At 38.0% G+C, this 22,315-nt stretch overlaps 1 protein-coding gene across 2 annotated transcripts in view; it reads right to left on the reverse strand.

The window, feature by feature from the left end:
* nfatc3a (nuclear factor of activated T cells 3a) overlaps window positions 1-22,315 on the reverse strand; it is a 58,160-nt gene that overhangs the window by 35,224 nt on the left and 621 nt on the right. The window contains exons 1-2 of one of the 2 annotated variants that reach the window (XM_085164102.1): window positions 15,666-22,309; window positions 5,133-6,309 (exon numbers count right to left, since the gene is read on the reverse strand). In XM_085164102.1, coding sequence (XP_085020228.1) covers window positions 5,133-6,309; window positions 15,666-15,849 — 1,361 coding nt within the window. In that variant the 5' untranslated portion in view covers window positions 15,850-22,309. Of the gene's footprint in view, window positions 1-5,132; window positions 6,310-15,665; window positions 22,310-22,315 lie in introns of those variants that run through there. The other variant, XM_085164113.1, reaches the window with a different exon arrangement.

Here is a 22,315-nt window from a genome sequence, read left to right on the forward strand (position 1 = left end):
TCCTAAGAGGGACTTTTTTTGTCTGAGTCTTTACTCGTTTACTGTGTGGGTCAGTGAATAGGTGGTAGGACAAGAGTGTGTGTCAGACGGTGCATATTAATCTGTGTGTGGGTCTGTGTGCATACTGTAGAAGTATATATTTTATGTGCTGCAAACTGCATGGGCTAGCATTGTGTGTGCTTTTCCTCGGGGCCTCTTTTTGTTATCTGTGTAGGCCACAATCATATTTGAACAGCTGCACTCGAAAACAAAACACTCAATGGCCTTCTCCACAGAGAAACTAGGTCTCTCCACTTGAGTGCATTACAGCAGTTTATCCCCAAAACATTTTGTAAACACTGTGAGCCATTAATATCAACAAAACCATGGCCTATTCATTAATTTTATTTTATTTGTCTATTACTGCACATATTGTTTTTGATTATTATTTATTTCAATATTTTTAAGAACATGAAATAAAAATAATGACTTGAGAGTAGAGAGCCACGTTCCCAAACACATTTTGACATATGGACAAAAAACCCAATCATTTTTGTCTTGAATTGGTGCAAGCCACACTTCAATCCATTGCCACACCTTGAACTGTTCGTGTGTCATGTTATCTTTTCTTTCACTAGTACAACACACGTATTCGGATGCATGTGAATACATGCAGCTGTGCATTAAAGGACTGAATCCGTTATTGTCTCAGTACTTTAGACAATTATAGGTGTAAGTAAGTTTTATATATGACCTGTGCCTGAGTACTCACCACTGTAAGCTCTTTGTGCAGTGCCCCATTTTAGAAGGTGCAGCCTTTGAGCATCAAAATTTACTCTAAACTGTATGACAGAATTTTGACAGCCCAAATAATTTTAGAGGAAAGTTTGTAAAGTTTTAGCCAGTATAGCCGACTCACTTTTCCATTTTGAGAGGCCTCTTACGAGCAGTCTGATCAAACTGAATTAAGGACATGTGAGTCAGGCTTTCAGTGGAGCCGTTTCACTTCTTAAACTACCAAACAACATAAACCCCCAAGGAAGACTTATTTTTAGAGTGAAAAGTCAAGTCTCGGATATTATATAAATGTTTTTTTCCAGCTATCCGAAGCTTTTGATTTCACACCAACTAGCTATACTATACAGGTTCTCCTACCACTTTAAAATGTAACTTCTTACACAAAGATGTGCCAATCATATGTATGGTGCAATGTTGCACATGGAAATACTCTGACTCTTTCAGCAATGCTTGATTTTGTTTACTTCTTTTTCTTTCTCCTTCCTTCCTGTCTTACTATAGGTTATTTTGTCTTGGTGCTATTATAAATTTAAAAAATAAACAAATAAATTGTAGCACTGTCAATTTCAAAATCATGAGTTTGCATATCTCAGTAATTTAACTTTTCAAACTAGAATTTGACTGAGAGCATGGAACAATATCAAAGCTCCCACACAATGTAACAGAGGCATCCCAACCCTTATGTTTTCCTCCTAGTAGCCATGACATAACCACCAACGTAGTGTGGGTTTGCATGGCTGCTATGGTGACAGGAGCAGAAGAGGACAGAGGAAATATGAGCTTGTGACGAGGCAGGGCAGTGGCCTCTGTTCTGACATAGCATAACCTTTCTCAAATGTCTAAGCCATAGTGTAGGTGCTCCTCATCCAATAACATTCCCACAACCTAGTCTTCACTATAGCCTCCATGGTCCCACTTTCATCCTTTCCATATAATGAGGTATTCTTGCAATCCAAACAAGCTGCAAAAATTGCAAGGTCTAATAACATTTTATTTGCATGTTCTTACTTTAATTCAGCACACCTTAATGGGCTTCTCCACGATTTAGCAGCAAGTATAAAATGCATGATCTTCAAACAATAATGCCATTTCTGCTGATCCCTTAATTTTAATTTTTTTTTTTTTTATGTGAGAGTTCCATTACTCTTTTTCATATTTGTCCTTTGTTACTTTCACTTTTTGTTAAAAAAAAATCTAATCTAAGCTAGTGTTGTTGCTGTTTACTGGGAGCAGCAGCACACAAAACATTTATCACTAAGTAAAATGGACCTTTTGCTTAAAATAAAGCTTACATTACAAATGACATCAATTTGTCACTGCAGACAGCTCAGGAAGTAGAGCATGACAAAATTCTTTGCAAGAGCAAGTGTCAACTCCCCGCTAATTTTTCATTCCATGTGGGACATCTGTTCAAAACACTGCTACTGACTGAGATGTTTATGTATGCAGGCAACTTAACATGAGTATTGCAAAACACAAACAGTGAGAAGTTTCATCTGAAGTTTCTGTGTATGCCAATATGAGCATCTACTAGCTTAAATAAGAAAGGCATGGATAAAAAAAATGCTTGAAGTTAATTCATTTAAACAATCAAATCACCGTTTCTGATTAGAGTTTTTACTTCTGATTTTATATATATAACCAAACTAAAAATCTTAACTTTGATTAGGCAAAAACTTCAAGTGTTAAGGCAGAACACAAAAGAACTGGGAAAATGCTTTTTTCACCTCCAAAGAAATAAAAACAACAAACAAAAACAAAACAAAACTACCTCTATACCACCACCTCTATGGATGGACTTTATACTGACAATGTTTTATATTGCTAATGAGTTTTCATTTTATTGCCCAGTTCTAATTGAAATGTTTCTTTTAACTTTTAAATTTACCATAAAGTCTTTAATCATGAAGGCTAATGACATGTGTGACTAGCAACCAGCCATTTGTTGACAACTACTGCTGCCCTCGCTACTCGGTGCCAGAAACCCAGTTGGTTAAATGTACATTCTTATTTTATTAACTTACAACTGCAGTACAAAGTGGTACAAAGATATTAAAGTGCTACTGGCTATTACCCGGGGCTGAAATTCTGACAGACGGCTATGTCTCAGTCTATCCTCCTGCAAATTCAAGTTGTAAACAAGCGAGTGGGAAAGTAAACCGAATATAAACCGAAGTGATATTCTGCACCAGTTTGTATACACTAGCATGACTGAAATCAAGGGTACTGCTGCTAAGACTGCTAAGGTTAGCCAAACTCTACGAACTAATCTGATACTGTGTGTATTTGCGAGATTATACATGGCACAAAGTGCAGCACATTTTAGTGACATTTAAAACCTTGATCCTTGATAAAGACAGAGCCTGTGACAGGACAATTAACTAACAAAACAAATGTAAATTTTTGACAAAAAAAAAATCAACAGGAACTAAAGTTAATTTTTTGCTTCAAGGCATTTTTAAAAGTCTTTTTTTCTAGAGTTTCTCCCAAGTAAGAGTTGTGTGTGCATTTATACACGTAACACAGAGATAACCAATAATTACTTATAATAAATTATCCCAAGGATTTGCCAATCAGGATCTAAAAGCAAATCGCTCCGTTTACTTCACTTTAGTAACTGTCTGATCTGTTTACCAAAGTTTACAAAAATCTGTATGGAAACATTTTCATCACTACTTAAATAACTAGCATATCAATTACCAAACTATATCCCCACCAGTTAATAAGAATCTGACATGTTAACTGATATGTTGTAAAATTTCACTGCGTACCTAATTAGCGTGGCTAATTTCATCAACATCGTGGCAATGTCTTAGTGGAGCCATAGAGAACATTTACTTACCTGTGTCTGCATTAATTTGTCCCTTTCACAGATTGATGTAGCCTTTAATGTCACAAATCCCATGTCTGAAAAGACCTTTAGAAGGTCAAAGTGCAAAAATCTAATTGTGACTCATCATAAATCTGACCCTATTATTGTCTGGATAGTGTTATGGCTAAGTGAGCAAGCATTTGTGTTATGTCTATGGATGTCTCTGTGTGTGTGTATTTGTGTGTACCCCTCATGCCATATGTGCCCTGTGCTGATTTACAGTGCTAGGGGCCAGTATACATAAACAAGGCCATGTCTTCATCTGCTACACACATTGGAGAACAGACAGGACACTTCGCCTCATATTTCTGTGTATGTTGGTAGGTTTTTGAATACATGCTGCGTTTCCTTACACGCACACAGTGCTAATATATAACTCAAAGTTCCTAGATCAAAAAAGGTTTTGAAATTTTATGACAGCTCACAACACTCATAAAAACATTCACCACTCAGGTCTGTGGATTAACCTTGGCCTACTAAGTGTTTTTGAGACTGACAACGTGCTGTTTTACAAAGTGGTGATCAAATTAATAATTCACAAAATGGTGATGAAGGGACTGCTATCACCACATCACATGGCAATTCTGGATGCCATCCACAAAGAATCTCTTATTCTAATACTAATGACATCTGTACAATTGAGTACCTTAGTCAAATTTTTTGTAAAAGCCACAAAAGAAATCTTAGTAGATCACATTTTTATATGACTTTTAACACCAAAACAGTCCATACTGCATTCAATTGCATCGACAGAAATGCAAGAAAGGCATACACATGCCTCTCATGTATATCTGTCAGTTTCTGTTCTTGCTAGAGAATGTATTTTATTTAAGCATATCCTATTCTAGTTTGCTGTGGTCTTAATTTATAACTAACATTTGCTATTCCAAATCTACACCACAGAGAGAGAGGCAAAGAGACTCTGCTAATAGCAATAATAACACAGTCCTAAATGTTCAAAAGTATTTCTACAATACACTGAGGATGAAATTGCTTGTTCCCATAAGTCCAACAACTCCTTTGGACACAGAAAATACTGAGAATGTGTAGAGTGGCTCTGTCAGAGATAGGCCAAGTCAAAATGTTTAAAAAAAAAATCATTCGTTCATAAAATGTCAAAAAATGTTAAGAAAGGTAATACAGTTTCTTAAGTGTCATTATTATCCAGTCCATGGGAGCAGTATTCCTTACATGTATAGACACTACCCAAAAGTTAGTGTTCTGCCAGGAAAAACCCTGGTGTCCCATGTCTGGAAAGGGTCTTTTCTTTTAAACAAATAGTAACTAAAACATAAGGATATTATAAAAGAAACTTCTTTTAACAAGATGGATAATTACCCCTTGCTCTCAACTGATTTTTTTCCCCAGACAGTTTATCTCCCACTGACTCTTCCACAGCATTTGAATACATTTGAATATAAATTGTTATGCGACAATCCTTCACTTCTTCCTGCTTTCACTCCTTTAACATTAACATATTTACCTGAATATAGGTGTATGACCAGGCTTGGGTTTATTCCATGAGAAGTGCGAGGGCACCGAGAGGAACTGTTCAGCAGGCCCATCCTTCTTCAAGCTGTGCAAGGCCTCGTCTGAAGGGGAGTCTAGATTAGGAGACATATTTCCCTGGTCATCTAGTCCCAGTTCCCCTTTCCCGGTCTGCATAGTTGTTCTGTCCTGTGAGGTCTTTCTGGTCTTGGAAGGGATGTCTGCCTCTGATGGGCAGCACTGAAATGGTGACATGCCTACAGAAGGACTGCCAACCCAAGTGTCCTCTGTCACGCTGCCCCTAGGTGAAGGTCCCGGCGTGGGTGTGGGTGAGTGATGGGGAGATAAAGAGCCAGGATAGCAAATATCAGCGCTAGAGTGACGCCTCTTCCCACAGGGTGAGGTGGGACGTGAGGAAGGCCTGGAAGGTGGACGTGGGCTGAGCCAGTTCTCATCAGTGACACTGGTGCGCGGCGAGTGGCAGGGCGACTGTCTAGGAGACAAGCTGATGGAGTGGGACTGGTGCACAAATGTGGGCTGGTGGTGCTGCCAGTGGGGCTGCTCCTCCATAACTCCACCTCCACCAGTTTGAGGAGAGGGACAGCCCGGGGAAGTGAGAGGGGAGCCCAGGTTAAAGCGGGCTGCTGCTTCATTCAGCTCTGAGTCAACATCATCATAGACATGTGAAAATGACTCACAAGAGGAGGCATCAGAGAACCAGCTCCTAGATGAGAGGCTGCTGCATGGACTAGGGCTGAGAGAAGAATCCCGGTAGGAGTGATCCAGTGGCAAATACAGGTGGTCCCTGGACAAGGGCCTGTCACTATGGTAGTCCCCATCAGGGCCATTGGCCCTTAGATCCTCCTGGTTAGCATCCATCTCCTGCGGGCAGCTTGGGGAGATAGATGTGATCTGGATACTTGGGCACTCAAAGGCCTTTGGAGCAGGAGCAGAAGGCAGCATGGGGGAGGTACCATACTTAGAGTCTTGTGTATCATAGCTTGGGGGCTCAGATCCTGGTTTTTGTGTCTGAAGGCGTGAAGTGTTGATGATCGGGGAGTGAGATGGCATGCCATGGCGAGGCAAGCTCATAGACTGGTGGTTAGTGACCACAGACTGGGGCTGGCCCACATTCAAGATATAAAATGATGTGTTGTCATCAGGCTCCAGATCTATGAGAAGAAAGGAAGAGAAGATTAGGATATAGCAATGTGTCTATTGGGTTTTCCCCTACATGTTCCTGAGTACGACTTAACCAGGTCAAACTGACCAATGTCAGGCTATAGCACCAAAACTAAAATGTCAAAATTAAAGGAACCAAGACACTGTGAGAATTTTTGAGGTCTGAATATCTGCTATAGGCTTCCTGGTCTGTTACATTTAAAAGGAATAAAAAGAGACGCAATGTGTCCACTGTCTGACCATACAGTTCTCCTAGTACTAGTAAGTGTATTTAGCTTGTTCCACTCTTGTTTTCAAATAACTATTCACTACACAAGGAATACACACAAACCTCTTTTATGGTCAGTCAAATTTAAAAAATGAGGTTATGTGTTAATTTTTGTGGTTGTCTCCCGAGCTTGTGCTTGAGTCCAGTTTCAGGAAATTAGATGCCAGGGTGTTGCTGGGTAGCAGACAGTCATACAGGCATCATTCCAAGAGGGATAACCGATGAACAGCACTACTCAGGAAACAAGTTCACACAACGGTGCGTGCTGTCGGCTGTCATCACAACTAGTGCCGGCAGGCTATTTATACCAAAGGTCATCCGGCACAGCCAGCATATGCACACACACACAACCACACACAAACAAATAGATGAGAGCCAACTGTGTGCATTGGCACTATTTCGTTGGAGTTTATTGATAAACTTCCATTGCTATGCTCTACTGCTGCCTTTGGAGTACCCCCCAAATCCCTCTTAGTGTTTCACATGTGTTGCATTTGCATAGATACTGTCACATATAAAAACCTTCACTGGCCTCATTTGCAAAGTTTCTGCTTATGACACTTGTGTCTTCTAACAGTCAACCAAAAATTACTCAATGACAAGTCTTAGTCAAACAAGGTTTTGAATTGATGGCTGGATGCAAGACAAAAAAGACCATACTGAAAACGATGAGACTCAGTCTTAATGTTTAAATTGCTGGTCCTTCTTGTTATTAGATCCTAATTTAGTTTGACAGGCAGGAAAGCCAAAGTCCTGGGTCATTTTGAGAAGATGACCACAAGAATTTGAAATCTAACCTCCAAACACATATGTATCATCTACCAACCTCAAGTGTGGTTGAAAGACATGGCCCTTCCATCTAACTTTACATGAACAGTCGCAACACTTCTTGTGGCGACACATTCAAAATCCTTACTGCTTTTGCGGGTGCGGGTGTCTTGCTTCATTTGTACTTGTAAAAATACATATTTTAAGGGCTTCTTATTACCTGTCGATTACTTGCTTGAACTAACTTCTACAAGTCAACTATAAAACTTCTTTGCCATGGTCAAAGACAGAAAAGGCAAGTTCAAAACTTAAACTTATACTTATATACTATATTTTGCCGCACAAAAAAAAGTTTTACAAAAAAGTACAATGGCAACCAACAGTTCAATGGAGATTAGCAAATTAAAACAATGTAGGCATCATGTAACATCAGACTTTCTGTAAAGCCTTCATTCTATGATGAATATAAGGTCTACTCTAGTGTAAAAGTAAAAACATAAAAAAAAAGATTTACATCACTTAAAGAACTGCAAAACATTCAAATACGACATCAATGGGTAAGCTTAGCTAAAACCACACTGTAGCCTGTACAGGATAAGGTTGTGAAATCATTGCAAAACACTTCCCCATATTCCCTGAACGTACCTACCCATCTAAAAATACAGCTTTCTTAGATTTGAAACGGGAATCAAGGCTATAACAAAACTTAAATCTTTGTTAAATTGTCAAACACAGATAGAACGACCTTAAATTGGGGCTTCTCATAAATATTTCCTCTTTAAGTGATGGAATGATAACAGCGGTATGACAGGTTTGTCAAATCAGATGTCAAGGCCAGTTTTGAATAAGTTCATAAAAAGCAAAATAATTTTGGAAAGAGAGTACGTATCCAGGATTTTGCCTGCCATCTGTGTCCAACAGCAACAAAAGTGGCGGCAGCAGCAAGCCTGTTATTTATAGCTGCTCAGCTTCTCACTAGCCCTGCCTGCTTGTCACAAGACCCAGCAGTGTATCCTCTGACGACAACATCTGACTGACAGAGAGCAAGAGAAGGACAACAGAAAAGAAGAAGGAGGAGGAGGAGGAAGCTGTTCTAATTTGAATAAGTGTATCCTCTGATTCTGAACCTCAACTGGGAAATGACAGACTACAGAAACTTATAAGCATGTAACTTTGGTGACTGCAGTTTGTTCTTTTGTCTGGGCTGCAAAAATGTTCAACTATGCACAGTCATGATGATTAGTCATGATGATTAAATACAAAAGTATATTTGTTTCTTCCAATCTCAACTAACACTTGCATATTAAAATATTTACATTTATTCTGATGCTTTTACCTTAGCTTGGAAGACTTGCATGGTCTTTGTGTATGCGGTACTTTTGTGGAATTATGGGTGCATTATTAATGTATGTTACTACTTCTTATTGAACTGCTGCATATATTGTCCAGGACAATCTTGCAAGAGTGTTTTTTATTCTCAGATATCTGCACTGTACAGTTGTAAAATTACAGAGAAATAGGAGAAGGTAGGAGTAGATATATAAATATCAGTGCAATGTAGCACTCAGTCAAGTTTAGAGTAGAGTATCATTTGAGTTAACTGTCCTAATAAACAAAAAATTTAAAAAGAGAAGGACAGGAAAGAAGGTACCAAATGGAAAGAAGAGAATAATAAAAAAAAATATACTTTCCTCTTGCTTTTCTGAGGAGGTGCTGTTGCTTAACACCATACAGGCCAGGAAAGGAAAATGTAATATTGCACTCAAATAATGTAGTAGTGTTCTCCTGCCATAACAAGAACATAAGCTATCGCCACAAATCAGGAAATTAGCTTTTGCAGTCGGTAAGGCTATGCTAAATGCTAAAGGGCTTGGTTATACTAGCAATTGCTAAATTGCTACATAACAGTCACAGAAGTTATAAACTGACTGCTAATATGAATCCTCTAGTTTTCTTGTCTGGGTTTTGCAAATAACACAAGCTAATGAACTAATTTTAAAAATAGGGTCAGCCATTTCCAGAGGCTGAATGGTAATCAGCTGCTGTCTTTGTGCTACTCACACAAATTATGAGAAACTGTGTGAACTTTGCCACAAAATGTGCCCACAAGTCTGACATTATACCAACTTAACCTTTTACTGTGCCCGAATTACTACAACTATACTATTACGTACAGAGTTTTTTGTTTGTTAGTTTTTTTGTTAAACTTAGGTCCATGAAGGCTAAGCTGGTTTATTACTATAAAGGCAATGGAAGTTATCTGATAAAGGTAAGGTGACTTTTAAATAAAAAGACTTCTAGATAAACCAAAGTAGGCAGAAATGTACTTTAATGCTCCTTCAACATAATTTAATTATGTAATAAAGAAATCATAATTATTAATAATGCAATTATATTCATCCAAACATAATTACTTTGTTTGGATCTTGTTTGTATTCAAGACACTTAAAAAACACTGTGAGGGAGTCTTGGATTTTCCATTAGAAAAGTGTTGGCCTGGTGAAAGTAATGAGAGCAACTTGTCTCTAGAAAAGTCCATGACTCAGTCTCCTCAGATGACAAATGAGAAATCCCTCTGCCAGGTAGTCCTATGGTATCAGTGGTGTAACAATTCGTCAACTTCAGTTATAGAACTGTTACACCACAGTTGTTCAAAGTTTACATTTATATCTTTTAATGGTGATTATCATATTAGTTCTTCTCTGTGGTTTATAGTAGCTTATTTATTATTATATTACAGGTAAAAATTAGGTAAGAAAGTTTATCAACTGTTACACTTCTGTGTATTTTTATCCACCTCAATAGACTGTGAAAAAAATAGGTAGCAGATGAGGGTCAGATCAGGGGCGACAACGTTACCTGGCTCACAGCCCTTTCCTTGCTTTGAGTTAAGATTAGCCTGCTACCTAAAACCTTCCAGTGCAAGGAAACTGGTGTGCGGTGGGGAACCCCCTTGTCAGAGCCAAACCCCAGTCATTTAAGGGGAGTAGGACAGGGTGGGGCAGGAGAGGAGACCAGAGGAGAAGAGAGGAGCAGGACAGTAGCATTGTTGTTTTATCAATGGTACTGGTTGCAAAGCCTCTGCCCTGTTCCTGAAAGCCCTGTGCGTCACAAACTCCTCAAGTGTCCATACATTAGACAGCCAATCTGGTTAAATAAAGATCTCTAAGAGGCTTTGCTGTACCTAAGCTAATAATAGCTCCACCTCACTGTGAGATCTTTCAGTGAAGCATGAAATGGTGGATGTTTTTGACACACCACCAAGGCCACTGTGTTTTTACAGTAACCACAGGGAGCAGCCTGATCCACTGGCAATAGTGGTATTCGCTCCTTGACAGGAAGCTCAACGGGCCTCTGGCTGACCGTCACACTGCATGGGGATTCTCACTTGGGGGATAATCCACAGAGACTTTGTCCCTCCCGCCTCCTGCTTTCACTGCACACAAAGTGTGTCAGGCTCTTGTGACCAGCAGTGACACACAGGCCCACATTCTCAGAAAGTCTAGTTTACTACAGAGAGAGGGAAGGATTTGTCTCCCCCAAAGAAGATGACAAACTCATTGCTTATTGCTGCAAGTCTCTGCTGGTGCGCCCAAGATCTTTCTCTCGACCTCGCTTTGTGCTTATGTGCAAGTCTATGGGTATAAACGAGTGGGTGGTGTATGAATGTGTGTACGTTCCTGTGTGCCTGTGGTTGTGCCTCTGTGCCTTCCTGTGCTTTTTTGCAGTTATTGTATGGGTATTTGAGCGATCTTTGCATGTGTTTGTGTGTGTGCACTAATACATATTGTTGTCTTAGGTTACCAACTAGACCCAAAAGCATGTGGTGCTGGAGCAGGAGGGTAATCTAAGCCAGGGTTCCCTTTGTGGTGGGCAAGCAGGTTGATTAGAACAGGCTCTGCTTACATCCCCTGTACAGATGTCTTTGTGTTTTGCCCAGTATCCACTTTCAGTTCTCCTCAAGAGCTGCTGATCAATGGACCAGAGCAAGTGTGCCAACATGCCATGAACTGCACCATATACATCAGTGAAATGATCAAACTTAACTATGTATAGTAAAAAGTAAAACATCTAAATGTACAAAGCTGAAATATTGTTTTAACTGTTTCCTTTTTTTTTCTTTCAACATTTTGGACATCTATCAACTATCTATAATACAGATACAGATTATATATCTGATATCAGTCCTTTTTCTCCATTTAATCAACATCTAATACTTCAATGTCAGGAATTTATTAGGCCTAATTTGCTGTGATACCAAAAACGGAGTCAGCAACTAACTGCGACTTAATGACTGTAACCAGTCGTAAAAAATCAAACAGCTTGTTCAGTTTAGGTGAACAATTTACAATGATTTGGCAACAACTATTTTATAAATATTTAAGAAAAATGTAGATTAAACACATTACTTATATTTTTAACTTCTGGATTCAAACTCATTTTTACTATAATTACCAGAAGAGCTCATAAAAAGTGAATTTAAGGATTTCCTATTGGGTCTTTGAAGAAATCTGCAGTTGGCTGGTTGCCAGCATTTCTAAACACAACGTCTGTGACACACTTGCACAATCATATTGTGAGGGCTGGTCTATGCCTATGGCTCCAAACTTTTTTGACTGTGTTTGGGCCAAATCTACTAGACATCTCTCTTTGCGTAGGTTGCTGGGTATGTGTACACATAATATTTATTGAGATGGAGCAAAAGAGAAATGAAGATATTATGAACAATGAGGCAGGCTGGATCTATCTAGAGTCATGAAGTAAAATATACGTATAAAGCATAATATTCAGAAAGGAGTCTCACTTTAATGTTGCATCAGCAGAGACATACTACTGTCTTATCCTGTAATGTTATGTTAAGATTACATCAAAAAGCCTTCCTTTGCTGTCACAGAAGACTCACCAGCCAGCAGAGGCTTAACAATGGAAGGCTAAGCCAATGTTAACATATGCCGGCAGCTAAATTAAGCTCCTAATTAACAACCTCATGCTGAGATAACATTATGGGATAAACAGAGAGTGCCAAGTAACCACCTGAACTAAATACTCACCACAGTACCAAGATCCACCTCAAACACATCGCTAACTGTGTTTGAGGGACATTTATTTAATACTACAAAAAGCTCTCACTAATGGTTAATACTTAGTGCACCTATTAGATTAATTCATAATGAAATGCTTAATGTAAATTTCATATATAAAACTGATTTATAAACTATAATTAAAAACTGAAGAACTTAAACAATGCAGTGCTAAAGAAAATTAAACTAGCCAAACATGACAAAAAAAGTCTTCATCCAACAACAAAACTAATTAGCCTGTTGCATGTGCAAATCATAATTATGATATCCAACTATTATTACAAAAAAAAATCAACATAAAACAGTCACAGTACCACATTTTTGTCTTTTTTTATAAAACAGCACACTCCCTTCAATATGCAGTTGGGGGTTTTGCTTTCACAAAGCATTGATTTGTTCACCAAATAACAGGGAACACAAGCGGGGGTTAAACCATGGTGAGACAGGTTCACTTTACCTTACTGATGTGTTGTTGCAAGACTAACCCTGCTCAGTGTGACAGGAACCACAGGATCACACATTTGATGAAAGTGCTTGGCTGAGGAACCAACAGTGCATCTCAACAGAGTGTGTGGGAGTAAGAGTTAGGCGCCAAGTCAGAAACGCGCCTAAACATGACCACCTTGACCTGACCATAGCATCACAGAACTTCAGCTAGTCTTGGATTGCTGACTTCAGTTAGTGCGGTGAGCTATGCTAGATTAATTGCCATTCATCTCCTGTCTTGCATCCTGTACTTGCAGACAGCCTCATGTGTCTCCGTTTTTTTTTATTTACAAATTTAATTAAGTTTTCAGGTGAAGATCTGCAAAATAAACTTTTAAAAATGTAAGTTTAAAGTGTAATATTTGCATGTTTCTGTAGTCAATAAGTAAAATTCAAGTAATTTCAAATAATGTTCTCAATATTGCCCAAAACACATAGTAGTTTTGCCCTAAGTGACCAGTTCTGCATGTAATCACGTTTTTGAGTAAAGAGGTTCATCCTTTATGCCAAAATGCATGGTCAAAGTTCCCCCTTAATTTCACTGCTCTAAACAACCAGTTTTTTATGTCTATATACATGTAATCACAAAAGCTTGCTGATGATACAGGCACATATTGGTTTTCAGTGGAGCAGGAAAGCTAGCTGCATGATGGCCTGCAATAACCCAGAGGAGATAACATCAGAGGCTACTGCTAGCAGGGGTGACATTTAAACAATCTGTCAGAGCTGACTGTGCATGTGCCTGAAAAACTCAACTAGAGAGAGGGAGCATGAGAGAAAAAGAGCATGGAAGAGGGAGAAGCGAACAGAGCAAGCAAGTGAAAGAGAGACACAGAGAAAAGGAGAAAGCACAGGAGGCATAGTGTGTGAGGAGAAATACTGAGCAGATAGAGATGGAAGAGTTGGCATTAGTACACTACACTTGTACAAGGAACTAAATTCTTCAAAGCCAGCTATTTATTTTGTACGTGGTTTGTTTCTGGAATATCCGAACACATTCTTAATCTCAAAAGTATCTATCTAAATCTGTAGGCCTTGACCCACCTTAACACATAAGTAAATTACACTACTGCAGCAAAATAAATATTTCACATTCTCTTAAGTTCCTCACACAGACAGACGAAATGACATGATAAGAGTGGCGTACCCTCAAAAAAAGTGTCCACCAGCTCTGTTTTGGGGAGAGCCTTCTAACATCCATATTACATCAGCTTGAAATCAGGCCAAAAAAAAGGAGAAAAACTAGCAGGAAATAATCAAGGAGCAAACAGGAAGACAGCAATTTCCCCTTCAAAAAATACAAATGGAAGTGGTTATATATCCAGATAGAACTCAAAACCTAGAAACCCTTCCTTCACATCTTTTTCAAAGCTCTACAAAGTTAAACCTTTTTTAAATACCAACAAAATTGTGTTTATAGTCATATGCAACCTAAAAAAAGACATATTTCATGTCAAATGAAAATCACCAGATATAATATTTACACCACACTGTGTGTCAGTGTGTACCACCACCTTTTAACAGTACTATAATAATTCTTCATATGACAGTGTATACACAATTTATTTTAACATAGCAAGAGCCAAATTGTGTTAAGTAAAAATTTTATTATTGATTTTTTGGCCTAAGGCACCAGAAGTTTACATAACAACCCGACAAGTTATTATGTGCACATGGTTTGCATTCCATACATCTACAGAGTAAGTATACTCAGCCCATTGGCTGCTTATTGAAAACTTACTCCAGAAATCTTCTTTTTTTGGTTAGCTTCAAGTCATTTTCTCATTTATGGGAAGTGTTCTACGACTGATAAGTTATTAGTTTGATCATCTGGTCTAGACCTGATCATTAAAAACAGAACAGAAGGACTTAGGAGAAACTGAATTAGTAGAGCTTCCATTACCAGACACTGACAGAAATATGGCTTTGAGGGACAGCCTAAGATAAAGTGGGATTTAAATCACCCAAATCCTGATCCAGCAAGCCACACCTCATGACAAAAGGGGACAGGAGAAAGACAGAAAATAAATGAAACTAGATGCAGGAGTACGACAGCTTTCTCTCTGGGGTAATGCAGTCTCTGACATGTTGATACAGAGCAGCCAGCGGTAGCTTCAGTTACACTAAATTTAAACAAGACAGATGCCATACATAGTTGCTCATGCCTCGCCCCAGGAAATAAACGTCTCATTCATCACACAAGGTGCTAGGAATCTCTTAAATCAGTAGGGTTGGGGGGGTCACCCACGTGGTGATCTTACTCTACATGTTGACTTCACATATGACTTATGTTTGACCTCCATTTTCATAGAGATATTATTGCCTCGAGATTAAAAACTGTCACTAACTGAACAAAATACTTGACTTCCTCAGGACTAATAACAACTTTGTTTGACCAAAAAGCTTAAAATTGAAATTAAATATTCAAATATTAAATTATGTCCTAAATAAAAAGTCTCAGGCAAAAGAGAAATTAACATAGTAAGGGTGAAAAAATGCAAACAAAAATTAACTGCCAAAATTAGCTGATGAACATTTAAGCTCGGATGAAACCTTTTTTTCCAAGTTAACCAAAAAATGCAATGCCTCCTTCTGTTATCCAGAGAAGGTTAAATATTATTTCTAACAAATATCATGACACCTTTTATTGTGATGACACCTGTTTGAATGACTTTTAGTCTAGACAAATACACACACTCAAAACACACCTGGGCAGAGTCTGGGAGTGCCGGCACACACTCACCTGACATTGTGGCACACAGCATTCTTCCACTTCTCTCCTCCTTAAGATCGCAAAGTGTTTGAGCAGTAAAAAGTTGAAGGCTGGAGGGACAAGAGGGGTTCTCTTGCTCTAAGTATGGACGAGTCACTAGAACCTGCCGCCTGCCCTCTGCCACTCTCTTTGGGAGCTCAAAATAGTCCACCATGAGAGCGATGTAATTTCAGTCTTTCAGTCTTTCCCACGACAAGGACTGAAAAGATCGTGCTCTTGGTTCACAGAAGCTCGGCAATGACAACAACACAGATAAGGGCAAAAAAGCTGTCTTCACTAGCTGCTCCCAATCTGATCATTTCATTATGATAAAGATATGACTTGACATATCGTCACATTTAAGCATGACACGCACAATCTTACAGGTACGAAACATGTCACAGCCCATTAACAGAACAAACCTGACTAATCAAAGTGGCTGTGGTGAAGACTGGCATCTGGAGATTTCATTAGGCTAGTTCAGTCTCTCTGATGTCACTGGTGGTCTCTTTCATATCCTGAGAAAGCAGCGAGAGGCTTTAGTTGTCCTGGTGGCAGGTCTACTATTCTGTGTGCTGATATGTCAACTACCAGCAAACCACAAAAAAAACTTGTTTTAATATGTAAGATAAGAACGCACACAGAAAAACAGCCAGCACATGTGGAATACAAAAAAAAGAAACAAAGAAACAAAGAAAAGGTTTACGCAAAGTAAACGAGTCACAAAACTGCTGTTCGTGATCAGCAGCAGCTAGAGAGTGTGTGCCCCTCTCTCCTTTCATTTCATCCAGCCATCTGAAGCCCACATGGCATGTCTGGGCAGACAGCCAGACACCTCCACAGTGGATCTACTACTCTGCCACCCATAAAGGGCACTTCTTCCCTCTGCCTCAGATCACCTCTAACACCCAATGAGGCCACCACATAATCATGACCTACATAACCCAATACTCGCCAAACTTTTTCTCAATCACCTCACACGACACACTTGGCCACAAAAAGGGTAAGCGGTACTTTTTTAAAAAATTTGAGTGAATACTTTACCATACTATAAGATGGGTGGTTTTATTCTTATACATGAAAAAATTATCAACAACATTAAATACTGACATGCTTACTTTATTAGATACTATCGATAAAGTATGTTTTAAGTCATTCTGGGAAACCATCAAATGCAAATCTCTTATATGGCCACTTTCAATTATTTCACAATGGCATTTAGTTTTAGGATACAAAGGAAAAAGTTCTATAACTGACAGGCTGAAAAAATGTCATCTTATTTACCAAGAGACTTATGTCAATCAAATGTGGTGCAATTCCGATACATCTGAGCATTTCTATTACTGCCAAAAAACAGATGGCTGTTAAAATTTTGCCAAAAATTTATACTGAATCACACTGGGCACTGTGTGATTTTCTTTTTGTGTTAGGCACTTTCCTGGTAGCTAACTTGACAGTTAAGTAAACAAGAGAAAAACAATCTTTCTACTACATTCATCTTCTTTTAAAGGCTCAAGACTCACTTAAAACAGAAAAAAATGAGACGTGGTTAAAAATCCTCAGTACAAATTGTATTTTAGCCATTTGTGACCAACAAATGCTTTTGTCAAAGAGTGAAAATCCATCTATCTATACATCAGTTTCCTTCTGCTTATCAAGAGGCACAGTACACCCTGGACAGCACACCAATCTGTCGCATGGCACAGTGAAAAATAATGTTGGTATTGACTTAGACCTGGAAAAAGCTTGAGAACTACGTTGGTTAGTTAATTAGTTAATTTTCTTAACTATGGCGATTTAATTAAAGTCTTGAAAATCAAAAGACGTGAGATAATTATTGTGTGATGTAGTCATTTTCAAGGGCAGCTGGAGGCTTCATAAAAGGATCTTACAGACCAGTAGTTGACGTCTTGACGGTTACATCCATCTTTGAACTACAGTTGTGGGCAGGAGTTTGCATACACTTATCATGAGGTTAACGCCATGATAGTTTAACCGAATCATTGTACAGCAATGATTCTGAGTTCAAAAAACAAGATGCACAAGTTTGCACATGGTGCACAAAGTTTGAATCTATTTTGGACTTTCTCTAACCCACTCAAGCTTAAATATAGATATACAATTATAAAATCACTTAAATGTTTTCATAAGTGGTGCCAAAGGTTCTGTGATGTCTTTTAAGTTTATTTTAGTGATCATGATCGAGTAGTTTCAACTGATATATATATATTTTTTTGCCAGCATAAAAAGGATTCGTTTAAAAACACTCACTCGGTTAACAGGTACGAAGAACAGAGTATAATAACTAAGGAGACTGGTAGATTTACACTGCAACTGCAGATTCCAAGATCAGTTCAAACAACTGTACGCAAGTTCAAGTTATTCGGATGTGTCACCACTTTGGCAAGGTTTGGAAGAAGACCCAAACTGTCACCCTCAGATGAGAGGAAACTGTTAGGAACCACCAAGTCTCGACCCTGTCATGAGCTGGAAACTGCAGGAACAGCAGCAGTCCCCATGGATTGAGAGGGTACCAAACAAGAAAAAAAGTCCCTACTCCAAAATTGATGCCCTCAAGGTCAACTGAAATTTGCTGCCCATAAGCAACATGCTTTCTGGAGAAAGATTTATGGTCAGATGAGACAAAGTTTGATGTATTTGGCCACAATGCCAAGACATAGGGTTGGCATTGGTGGAGTACATGAGAAACCTCTGTCTCTCTCTCTCTCTCTCTCATATATATATACATACCCACATACACAAGATCTTATATCTTTATTGATCTTATATAAATTATTTCATTACCATTTTATTATTTGTTATTAATTAACACTTAACTAATTTTTTAGCACATATTTAGGCACTGATATTTAGTCCGTATGAACCATTCTATTAATTCTGCAAAATTAAATGAGTAGTTTATTACTTAAATATCGCACCAAAGAAATTGTTTTAAAATAGTTTTGTAGTGTATTGTCTTTATTGTAAAGCACAGTGAAGATAGGAAATCGAGGGGAAGAGAGAAGTAAATATCCAGCCCTCCAACATCAAACTGATGACTCAGCAGCTAAAGGCATTTTTTGCCCATGTGCACCCAACCCTTGCCATACGTTTGTCCCCAGACAATGCCTTTCATAATCTCTCTCTTTTTTTTAAATGAAAGCATTTGTGTATTTGTTTTCTTCACAAATAAAATACTTGTTTAGCCTCTATTACAAAGCAAGACTCTCAATCTCTAGTCAAGCTGCTTAACGAAGGGAATTGTTCTTTTATTTAGCCGCATGTAATCGGGGAAAACCCTTACAGTAAGTGTGCCCAATGCCTTTGAATAGAACAGTGGAATATTTCACCTCAAAGAAATGACAGTTTCCTGAGCAACAAGAAAACAGAGAGAGCAGGAGACTGACACTTAAACAAGCAGACAAAAAGGAGCAGAACAATAAAAAAGATAGATGGAGAGGTGTGGTAAACATTACCACACGATTACATCAAATTTTAATCATATTCACATACATACAAGCAAACAAGTTAGGCTGAAAGTTACGTACATTTACAGGTCAGCTTCATGTACAGTTAAGATAAAAACTGCGACCTGAGCATCTGTGGTTCACAGCCTATTATACAGCTGCTAAAACATATATAGAAAATATGATGCTATTGCTTTATTTTTATTTTGGAAACCTTTACCACTCCTATTTAAAATGCTTAGATAAAAGATTTGAAGAATTAACTGTAGAATCACAAGTGACGAGTAACAATACAATATTTGCACCAATGGTTCCTTGAGTTTTTATAAAAACAAGCCCCAACTTGAGCTTTGCCTTGCAAGTGTGCAACTCCCTGTTACTGTGGCTGAGTGATACAGTTATACACTCGAGTTATTAATTTGGACAAGCACCCCTCCTTACATTCCCCCCCCCCCCCCCCAAAACCCCATTTTTGGCCAAGTCATACAGTCCAGACCAGATTAAAACCACTTGCACAGTGGTGCTTTTATTCCTACGCTTATTCCAAATGCAGTTTTCCCCTCACACCATCTCCAAATCGAACTCCCCCCATTTTTCCCCCCAAATCAAAGGAAAAATGTATTTAAGACTACACGAGCCAAACCCTCATGAACTCCTTACTTTGCCCAAGTTTCAGGCTGAATTCAAATGTGCAAGCACAACAGAAAAACCAGAAAAAACATAAATTAGCAGGTTTATAGCCATCTCATAACCTTATTACATCCCTTGCTCTACCTTTAAACCTCCATTTTATATGTAAATCTCCTTTTATTAACCGTATAAGTAATCCATACTCAAAACTACATCAGCATGTGTCACTACACAAGTGCCAAAGCACTTTTTAGCAATATCAGATAACTGCAAATGCCACATTTGTTGGTATGTGTTTTGCTTTTTAGTTTATTTAATATTTTATTCTTCTCAAGCTTTTGTAATGATTTAAAAATCCACAAATCGGGAGTTCCTTCTGTTCAGCATTGGTAAAAACATTATTCTCTATTGGCTAGTGGCGTGACACCCTCTTGCCATTTTCCCGCTGCTAGCGGATCCTTGAAATCTTTTCTGGTACTTTGCTGCCTCAACCAAAAACAACCAAATATACAAATGGAAAAATCTGCTCTTCTGAATTCCATTAGATTACAGAAAACAACTACAGAGGGGCACAAAATGAAAACATGCAATAATCAGACAATTTATTGTCTCAGTACATTTAGTATATTCCCATTTTATTTGTGACCTGTATATCTTAATATTTAGCACATTTTGCAAGATAGTCATCAGCTACTATGCACTACTTCAAAGCAAAAATATTCTCTGCTGATAGAAATCAAAGGTAGCTTGTCAGGTTTATTTTCTCTTTTTTAAGGCAATAATAATACAATAATACAAGCTGTACTACTAGATAATAAGCTTTTCAGTTGACCCATGAGTAATATATACCCAAAAGTTTAAATTAATCAAAAATGTCTGTCCCACCAGAAAGAAATTAATTCCATGTACAATTATTTTCATTATTTTCTACTGCTAATCAATACAATTATGATCATATGTAATTTATTACTAATGAATAAGGCCACTACATGAGGTATTTAGTTCACTGCTTCTCTATGGGATATTTATGTCCAAGAAAGTTGGATGAAAGAAAAAAAAAAAGGTGTCCTCCAAGATTTGTGCTTTTTGTTAGGCATTACCTTTGCAAGCAGCAGTAAGAGAAAGAGAGTGAGGTTTTTGTTTATATTCAAATCCAAAGAATGCACAGGACACACCTGAGATCACAAGACTATTGTTTTTAACTTTCTTTTTTACCTTGCCCTGGATGTAAAAAAAAAAAAAACACGAGGAAAAAGAGCATTTTAAGAAAATGTCCTTAAATACTATCACCATGAAGCATCAATTTAAAAAAAAAATTATCTAACATTTGTGACAACAACAACAGCTGTGATGTATGACCCACAAACAGCAAACTAATTGATACGCCATGAGTGTGAAAATTTCCCCGAAGCTTCGTCTTGCAACCTGTTAAACATGAGACTTTTACATATTTAAATTTGCATGTATTAGCTAGGGGCTTATTTCAAAATATTTTTACTCCCAGAGACCCAGTATGGAATCACGTTTGTACCAAACAGGAAAACATAAGTAGTCTCCATGCCATGAGGTGATAAACGGTCCAAACAAAGTTCTTCCTGGAATTTGTCAAGTTACAAAGCTGAGGGCCACCTCATCTCTGTGTATGCCCTGTCTGCAAAAATTTATCTGCAAATGTAGTGTTTGTATTGACTAAAGTTTGTTCCAAACTGAAACTGAAAATAAATTTTAAAATATTAAAGAAATTATTTTCACAATTTCTTTATAATTTCTTTGTAAATTACAAATCTGTATAAGTTTCAAATAATTACTTTAGGTCTTTGAAGCACACTAAGTGGACAACATAACGTCTTTGCACTTTGTATTTGAAAATTTTAATTACTGATAATGCATGTGACTAAATAACAATAATAACAACAATAATAATAAAAAGTATTTCATAATAATTGTTTGCATCAAAGCAAGATGCAGTCAGTTATTTTTCTGGATAAGCTTGCACTCCCTTCTCATTTTATCTGTAAACAATGAGTTATTAAAAGTTTTGACAACATTACCATGTGCTACTTTTGTGGATATGTACCTAGTGACATTCAAGGTGTATGACTCTCTCAGTTATACTTCACTTAAAACATAGGAACTAAGCCATAAGGCTCCCCCAGCCACCCCAGATTTCAGAGGCGGTTAACAGTTCACAGACTGTCTGTTGCAAAAAGAAAATGTAGGAGACATTTGCAAGTTCAAACTTTCGCTGTTAAATCAACCAAGGGCAATAAGAGCACTCCTGCTAACCTGCTATGTTAGCATGACAAGCTAATGACAGCTGGTGGTGTGTGTACGAGCTTGGTATAGAAAAGGCATGTAATATTTGAAAAGCTCCATTTGAGAGAGAAAAGGCATTACAGATTGTATGGTATGAGGCTGCAGCTGAAAGACGGCGGGCTAACTGAAAGTAGCAGTAGATACTTACTAACTTATGTTACACGACAAGTGCCTTAAGTTTACTACTAGTATAAAACATGCCACTGGGAACAGTGGAAACCCACTGAC

Source organism: Neolamprologus multifasciatus, chromosome 1, assembly GCF_963576455.1.
Source record: "Neolamprologus multifasciatus chromosome 1, fNeoMul1.2, whole genome shotgun sequence".
Lineage (NCBI taxonomy): Eukaryota > Metazoa > Chordata > Actinopteri > Cichliformes > Cichlidae > Neolamprologus > Neolamprologus multifasciatus.